General features: G+C 35.5%; 1 protein-coding gene and 1 long non-coding RNA gene across 3 annotated transcripts; both read right to left on the bottom strand.

The window, feature by feature from the left end:
• Positions 1-459: 459 nt before the first annotated feature.
• LOC120275240 lies at positions 460-2,874 on the bottom strand. The gene is made up of 3 exons (XR_005541085.1): positions 2,835-2,874; positions 2,712-2,750; positions 460-1,040 (listed from the first exon to the last, which is right to left on the bottom strand). It is a non-coding gene; the product is annotated as an uncharacterized LOC120275240 (long non-coding RNA).
• A 1,014-nt stretch (positions 2,875-3,888) lies between these two features.
• LOC120275233 (PHD finger protein ING1) lies at positions 3,889-7,852 on the bottom strand. 2 transcript variants are annotated; one of them, XM_039281756.1, is made up of 7 exons: positions 7,798-7,852; positions 6,133-6,204; positions 5,425-5,612; positions 4,521-4,581; positions 4,319-4,418; positions 4,100-4,235; positions 3,889-4,010 (listed from the first exon to the last, which is right to left on the bottom strand). In XM_039281756.1, exons 1-7 carry the CDS (start codon positions 7,823-7,825, stop codon positions 3,900-3,902), a joined length of 696 nt encoding a protein of 231 aa, XP_039137690.1. In that variant the 5' UTR covers positions 7,826-7,852; the 3' UTR covers positions 3,889-3,899. The 2 variants fall into 2 exon arrangements, with proteins under 2 accessions (XP_039137690.1, XP_039137692.1); XM_039281758.1 differs by having other exon boundaries at positions 6,133-6,198; positions 7,798-7,846.
• Positions 7,853-8,009: the final 157 nt, after the last annotated feature.

The following is an 8,009-nucleotide window of genomic DNA, read 5'->3' on the forward strand; positions in this document are numbered from 1 at the left end:
TAAACAATTCACACCCTTAAACTTGTTCTTTTCTTTTTCATTTTTTTGTTTCTTTGAATGAATTTCAGGAACTCTGTCCAAAGATTTTTCAGGAGGAATGACAGAGATACTGAATGGCTTTCCATTGTTTGTAACTAAATAAGGAGGATACATTGTTCTTTCAGTACACTGTTCTTGTTTTCTCAGTAAGACAGTTTTAATGGGGTCAAGGAAAAGCTGCTTCTAGGGCTGATATCTGACGACTCAACCAATGCCACCTTCAATTGATGATGAACAAAAAAAAAGAAAAAAAAGGAGAAGCCAGTATCTCCATCAATCTTTACCATGAATATTTATGATGGTGTCAGAAGGGAGGTAGGGGTTCAACTCATGTCCATGTGAAATGCATAAATAGGTAGGGTCATTTTTTTAAAGAAGAGTAGATGAATCCACCTCCCTATGACACGTCCCCTCCCACTACATTGTTAGAACTTAGAAGGCAGTAATGCAGCTTAACTAACATCAACTACTACACAGCTAGCATTCTACTATTCACTCACTACCATGCCAAAGTTCTCTAAAAAACAATTGCAACCAGCCTGTTAGATTCTGCAGTTAATTAGAGTGCATTTATTTTTAACACATTTCATTATGTGAGATATTCTAAAAGCAGAATAATATAAGCATTCTTCACTGTTTGCTTGAGTGAATTAAGTACTGATTCTATTGAAGTTTACGTGGAGTAGTTTTCCTTTATGCAATGCATGGATGACACAAGAACAATCAAAGTATAACTGATAAGTATCAAACTCATACCTCAATTTCCGGCTATTGAATCTATCTGTCTACCATCAGAAATAAAATCTTCAGCCTACCACCACCGGCTGATTTCCAGGGCCCCTACAAGTATGTCCTCTAATGCCGGGTTTCACCAGTATCTTCCCATGACCAGAAAGTACAACCAGCACAGAACTTTCTTTTCGCATCCACTGAAAGTGTTGTTTCTCACCTCCGACTTGATGGAACTTTCAATACAATATGAACCGCATTTGTTGTTGAACCTGTGTGAATAAATTGCCCATTGTGGTGAATAAATATTATTCAGTCCATTTTATTGTTTTCATTATTATTTATAAAGGTCCAAGGTTCCTGCCATTCCTAAACAATAATTCAAGTCTTATTAGTGTATGGCCACTGACTGGTAATAGTGTTACAAAGTGTGATTTCAGCTGGAAGTTGATAAAGTCTTGCAAATGCTAATTTTTGACAACTAAAAATGATAAGGTTTCAAAGATACATAGAAAACATTCATTTATTGGTCATCAGGAAGAATGCATTTAATCCATATCACATCCTTAAACCTTGCCGATTAAGGTATGCTCTTTGTTTATTAAAAATAAATTATAAATCACAAGACATCAACATTAATGTTTAATAAAATTGATTTGAAAGCTGACCTACAGTTTTAATGCCATTCCGCACATTTGATTTGAATACTATTAATATTTTAACACTCTAGTTGCTATCTGCAAAGCGGCTTTCAAGTAATGTGACAAACCCTTATTATTGTTTCTCTGTAGCGAAATTAGGTTTATGAAGGGTGTCAGTTAAGTTTCCAACATTTAATGGAGACTTATATCCAAAACACATGAATGCAGTGCTAGATTTGATTGGAAACAAGCTTTTTGGTATTAAACAGTGAGAGTGATTGAATCATGCATGTCATAATCAAGACATTAAGGGAGAAAAGCTCGATCAATTCGACAATGTGGAAATAGCATTATTCTCTAACTAATCAAAACCGATTCAATGTTAGCAGAATATCAATTTAGAATTTTCGGTTAGATTTGTTCAGGAAAAGTCGTTTTGTTTTAATTGGTGAAAGTGATGGAATCATGCATGTCATAATCAAGACATTAAGGAGAATAACACAATAAACCCTACATAAAAACTTATATATAAATAATATTGTTCTCTTTTTAATTAAAGCCAATCCAATGTTATAAAAACCAATACATCTCCATAAAGAGAGGTACTTACAATTACTTGAAACTCATTTCATGGTAGATTTTAAGTGCAAAAAAGCAACCAGGCCTGATAACCAAGTGAAAATAAATAAATCTCAAAGAAATCATTGCAATTTGAAAACATTACTAGAGTATGACATCTAACATGAATTATCTATCATTCATCATCAACCACACACAGAGTCTGGAACATTAAATCATCAAGAGTGTCTATGAATCACATCTAATATTTAGCGCAAAATAAACCGAATTTCTTCACCTATACAAACATATGAAAACCTTAACAAAATCCTGAATTCAAAAAGAAAATTACTGCATTACTGAATTCCAGTTCTGCATGTCATTTCCATAAAACCATTCATCTACAAATTGCTGCTATTTAAGTTAGTCATTAAAATATATATGGGTAGCTAAATCATAAAAAACCCAATATCCAGCTGCTGACTATGACTCTGCATCACCAAAAATGTAATTTTTTTGAGGCTTAGTTTCAAGATAAAACCACAAAAAAATTATTCTTTAAAAATACCAATTTTATCGGCAAAAACAAGCTCATTTACATAAACTGCATTTATTAGAGCAAGTCTTCGATACAAGCAATAAGATCTACAGCTAAGGATTAGATATGGCTGCTATTTTTTTCATTATGAACATCCAACATCATTGGAAAAAACAAATTTGCAGCAATATAACCAAAAAAATTACCTGAAATCTCACCTCTAGACTGAAATCCCACCCAGCAGGCTGCAAAAAGGCATTTTGATGATGAGAAATGTGATAAAATCACTGCCAATTAGTTGAAAATTAAGCAAAATCGTGAACCCTAACCAAATGGGGGAAAAATGCCATCTTTATAACAAAGAAAAACAAAAAAAGAAAAAGAAAAACGAGGAATTGAGAACCCAGAGAACGTCTAATCATTCCCGGTTCAATGAGTGCACACGGGTTTAACTGAACCCATTAAAACCGAACCGAACCACGAAAACATTTAGGTGGGTTTAATCGATCGAGTTCGAGCCGAGCAGCAAGCTACTCGACCTTGAGCTCGATTGAATATCGCTGCTTGATACTCGGCTCAAACTCGATCGAGTTTTATTTTTGTAGCTCAAGCTCGACTCGATGAATAAATCGAGCGACTCGAGCGCGTTCGATTAAGTTCAATAAAAACTAATAAACTCGGTTTGATAATAGATATTTTTATACTCGTACTTGAGCTAGAGCTCGAACTCGACTCGCTCGACTACTTGAGGTTGAGCTCGACTCAACCCTAAGCCAATCGAATTCGAGCTTTCCCCAAATCGAACTCCAATAGCTTACAAATAATTGTGTATCATTTACACCCGTTCAGTTTGGGCCTTTGCATCAAATTAAAACTAAACTTAATATTTAAAAAAAAAAATTACATTGATTAACATTTGTGCAAAAGTTTGAATTAATAACCACCTTTAAACTTAGCTTTTAAAATATAAATGCATTTTTTTAACTTAATAATGATACAAACCAGTGATTTAAAATGGCAATTAATGAATTCCAGAAATAATTGATCAATTTGTTTCACCCAAAGAAACAGAGTGAAAGTTTGAGTTACTGAAAATTTCACAATGTACCATCAGTTATCATACAACAAGCAACATGACAGAACTAACTTCTTTTTCCCTTAAAAAAAGAGGGGAGATATATATTTGGAATAGAGCATGTGGAACACAAAGCCATCCTGTATTCATAAGAAACTTTTGAGCTGTTCTTCAATTCATGTTTCCAACATCATGCTCTGCTGGTCTGCTGATGACGGCACGATGGACTGAAGCTCTTCACTTCTTGCTCATGTCGTTGAATGGCTGCGTGTTTTTTGTTTTCGATGTTGCTCAGCTTCGATCTTGAGTTTAGTATCATTCACTTCCCTTTTCGGCGTTTCTGCATTCCGGAACAATTGGAGCAGTACCATTTTCCCTTTGGATGTTCTTTCAGACCGACACAACCGAAGTGGAACCACTCTATCTTGCACTGTGGAATGAGAAAACAGAAAACAATCTTTACCGGATTGGCATAAAAACTGGAACAAAAGACGGGAAATTGATAGATAAACTGATTACATCTGGATTGTCACAAGCAACCATCTCTCCGAAGCTAACTTGGTTGCAGAAACAATATGTAGGTTCGTTTGGATCAACTGGCAGCTCTAAATCCATGCTTATCGGTTCTACTGCTGCTGCCGCCGCTAACCGTGTTCTGAACCGCACAAAGAAATGTGAGGCAGTGTAAACTAATCAGTGACGAACTAGAGTAAAATCATCTTATGATGTGTGTCTCACTTTTTACGGCCTCCTCGGCTACTTTCGCTTATCCTTCCGGATCTGGTGGTATTTTCAGTATTCAAGACGTTAGCTCCTGCACTTGCAGCAAGCTCTTTTTCTGCATATCAACAGTAAATCATCAGAAGAATTAACCAGAGATTGATGGGAAATGGAACAAATTTCATAAAAAAATTCCGGAAGAAACTATGAAAGAGAAAACCTTTCCGAATCTCTTCAAGTTTCCTCATGTATTGGTCAAGTTGTTGGATGTGAGCATCAACCTGCATCATTGATTTAGACACTCTGATTATGTGAATGATTGATTAACAACTTCCAGCAAAAGCTAACAAGTATCTGGCAACATGACACCATTTCAAAAAGTCCTCAAAAACATGGACCGACAAAGATAAGAGTAGAAGAATTAAATGAAATAAAATGAGACCAAACAAGATGAGAAAAACTTGTGGATCAAAACAAAATAAACTTGCGGCCAAAGGATGTTAAGGAAAAATGATCACAGAGTGTGTTCACAGAATCATTAGTTATGTTTAAAGGGAATAGCTACCCCAAAGTTGCCCAAAAAGACAAACATGTAATCCTTGCTCTATCATTCTAAATCCCAATGTCCTTGTGGTCAGGGTCACTTGAACCATGTTGAAATAGAAAAATCATAACACAGGTGAAACATTTCAAGTACAATAATGATAGTCAAGAATCCAACTCTGGAAATGTAATAAAGATTCCAAGCTATTATTTGCTGATTCAGCAATATGCTTAGTTCGGGTTGAAGCTTGTAACCTCAATTCCAACTATTGGAGGGAGTCAATTCAACATGCAATTGACTATAAATGGTGGACTGGTATAGGAAGGCAATATATTATCTGGTCATGATTAACATTAACATCAGATTATTGCAACAATTGAGTGAATGAAAAGACCTGCCACTAGCAGTTCTGAGATGTAATCTATGTTTTTAAGCCATAACTGAGAAAACCCAGAACCCAAAATAAATTGGGAACTCAAGTTCCAATGTCAGACTACACTGCATGAAATAGACATGCAGGCAAATCATTGAGGACTTTTATTAATTGAATGATCATATAGCAGAGCTCAGAGTCACCTACTATGTCATATGCTTGTACAGCCAATGCCACTTTTTCATCAGCAATTCTGATGCAGTGCTTTTGCTCCTCAAGAGCCTCATCAGAGAACCTGATGAGTGATGAATCAGGAGTAATGTTACCAGATTCAACTCCCCGCTTGATGTTCTCCATTTCTTGTTCACAACGCTGTTCATTTTGCCGTTGTACTCCTAAATGTATTACAAAGTAAAAATAGATGTTCATGTAATATTGAGCCTTAAAAATATGATTCAAAAGAACAAACAAAATGAAGGAATATGTAATGAGATCCAATAAAAAAATATGCAACCTCACAGATTAATAAGCAACTAATTACGCAAAACACATATGTAAATATCTTCAGTATTTTTTTGCACTAAGCACCTTTTTCTACCATGTTAACACCAAAGAATCAACCACCATATATCCTTTTCATGGCCTTACTTCAATATAGTTTCGTTAAAAAGGTTTTAATTAGTGAATTTGCAATGGGTACCCAAGATGGAACATCATCCATCCTCAGTCCAACATATAAGAAAAATGAACTGAAAAAAAGCGGTAAATGATCTAGAATATTCTCGGTGTTGCCAATAAGTCATACATGCGAAAAGTACTTGTCACTAAAAAAAAAAAAAACCTGATAACAACGCTGATAAAGTGGCATCTCTGCATGCAGAAAAAGAATTAAATATATTAGACTCTATATGGCACCTTGAAAACTTTTATCAAGATCCCGCATCATGCTGTAGTTACGTTGCAGCATCGCTGGGAGGGATTCTAAACCTAGGAAAAGAAATAATGATTAGACCGTCCTGTAAATTCTCATGAAACAAAAGAAACAAAGCAAACAAAAAAAAAAGATTTTTGAGGGGGAAGAAGAAGGAAAAGTAGGTCATGGTAACTTTTCTATGTAACTGCATTAAATTCATGAGCTGCACATCATTGGCATGGTGAGCAAATCATCCCTCAACCGCTGATTTTTTTTTTTTTTAAACTTATCGTATAGATTGAAAAGCAATTAATATACACAGAGAAAGATGATGAAAACAATTTAAATTGTGCATGTCCACAAGAACTTTCGCAAGAATAATAACAGCTAAGCACTTCCATAGAACAACAGTAAGCACACTTGATCATCTGCCCACCAAAGAATTTTGGCTTCGAAATAAACATCAATGCAATGGATGAATATTTGAAAACAAATGAGTTCACGGTGTGGGTTATGTGGTCTTTGTCAAACAATGGATTTTGTCAAAACTAGAGACAGGAAATGATAACCAACACAAATAACACAATCCCTTAGCAGCTGCTTCAGGACATTAGTCAATTATATACACAGTAAAAAGGTTTGAACTTTTGAGAAATTTCAAAATTGCGGAGAAGAATGTCTCATGTGAAGAGGACTGACTACAGTGATGTGACAAGTTTTTCACTTGACACAGAGTTTGATTTAACCAATCTGGAAAAATTGAATTTAAGCTATGCTGAAGCTTAGGATGTTCTTTGGATACTGGCAAGATCTTTCAATGATTTTCACAGCAGCAACTTGGATTCCAGCCACAAATTTTATTTTAAATAAAATCATAAAAAAATTACAAATGAACTTGTAGAACTAGGCCAAAACTTTATCGAAATCCATGAAACAACACAGGGACAGATTTGAGCAACAATTCCATTACCCACAGTGCTGCTGATAAATCCTATTAATCTATGAATGGAACCCTAGCTGAGGATCCTTCAAGCATTTCCATTAATGGTAACTAAATTCCAGCAAGAAAACTGATCCAGAAATAAAAATCAGCGATTTCCTTCAAAATAATACAATGAACAACTAAATAACTCAAATAACATGCAAAGCTTTAATCAGCAAACAGAATTCATTGCCAAATGAATTTCTATTTGAACAGTGATTATTTGGCCAAAGCTACCATCGATTGGTTCTGGAATGAAACCCCAACACAATTCCAGGAAACCAAACATGCATAATAACCAGGACAGAGTCGGAGACAAAATTATTGAAGAGAGATACAGACAAAAAACGCTTACTGGTTTGAAATTACTCCATGAAGAATTCTATCAATAAACAAGCGGAACCCTAGCGGAGGATCTTTCAAGCATTTCCATGAAAACTAAATAAATATCAGCAAGAAAGCCGATTCAGAGATAAAAATCACTAATTTCCTCCAAAATTCATACAATAAACTACTCAAGAACTCAAATAACGCCCAAAAACAAAATCATCAAACAAAACTCATGAGCAAGTAAATTCAATTTGAAAACAATGGTTATTTCGCTAGGGTTACTTGTGCTTGGCTTGAAACGAAACCCTAACACCAGTTAAGGACACTAAACATGCGAGAGAGAGAGAGAGATTACTGGCTTGGAAGTCCTCCATGAATCCCATCTCGAAGCTCCGCGCTGTGGATTCGAGTTTCCCTGCTGGGCAAAGGCGATGCCTTTATAGTTTATATAACCGCTAGGGATTGGGAAACGAGCCACCCGGTTCAGGCCCGCCAAGTGAACTGAGCCTTGAACCGGTCCGGTTAGGACAAAACCAGACCGGACCGGAAAGGATTGATAAAATGTTA

This window comes from Dioscorea cayenensis, chromosome 14 (assembly GCF_009730915.1).
Source record: "Dioscorea cayenensis subsp. rotundata cultivar TDr96_F1 chromosome 14, TDr96_F1_v2_PseudoChromosome.rev07_lg8_w22 25.fasta, whole genome shotgun sequence".
In the NCBI taxonomy this organism is placed as follows: Eukaryota; Viridiplantae; Streptophyta; class Magnoliopsida; order Dioscoreales; family Dioscoreaceae; genus Dioscorea; species Dioscorea cayenensis.

Coding starts and splice junctions, on each gene's coding strand:
- LOC120275233 (XM_039281756.1), bottom strand. CDS start 7,825: ATGGGATTCATGGAGGACTTCCAAGCCA. Junction 4,582..5,424: donor CTGTACAAGCATATGACATA/GTAGGTGACTCT, acceptor TCAATGATGCAG/GTTGATGCTCACATCCAACA. Junction 4,011..4,099: donor TTGCTTGTGACAATCCAGAT/GTAATCAGTTTA, acceptor CTCATTCCACAG/TGCAAGATAGAGTGGTTCCA.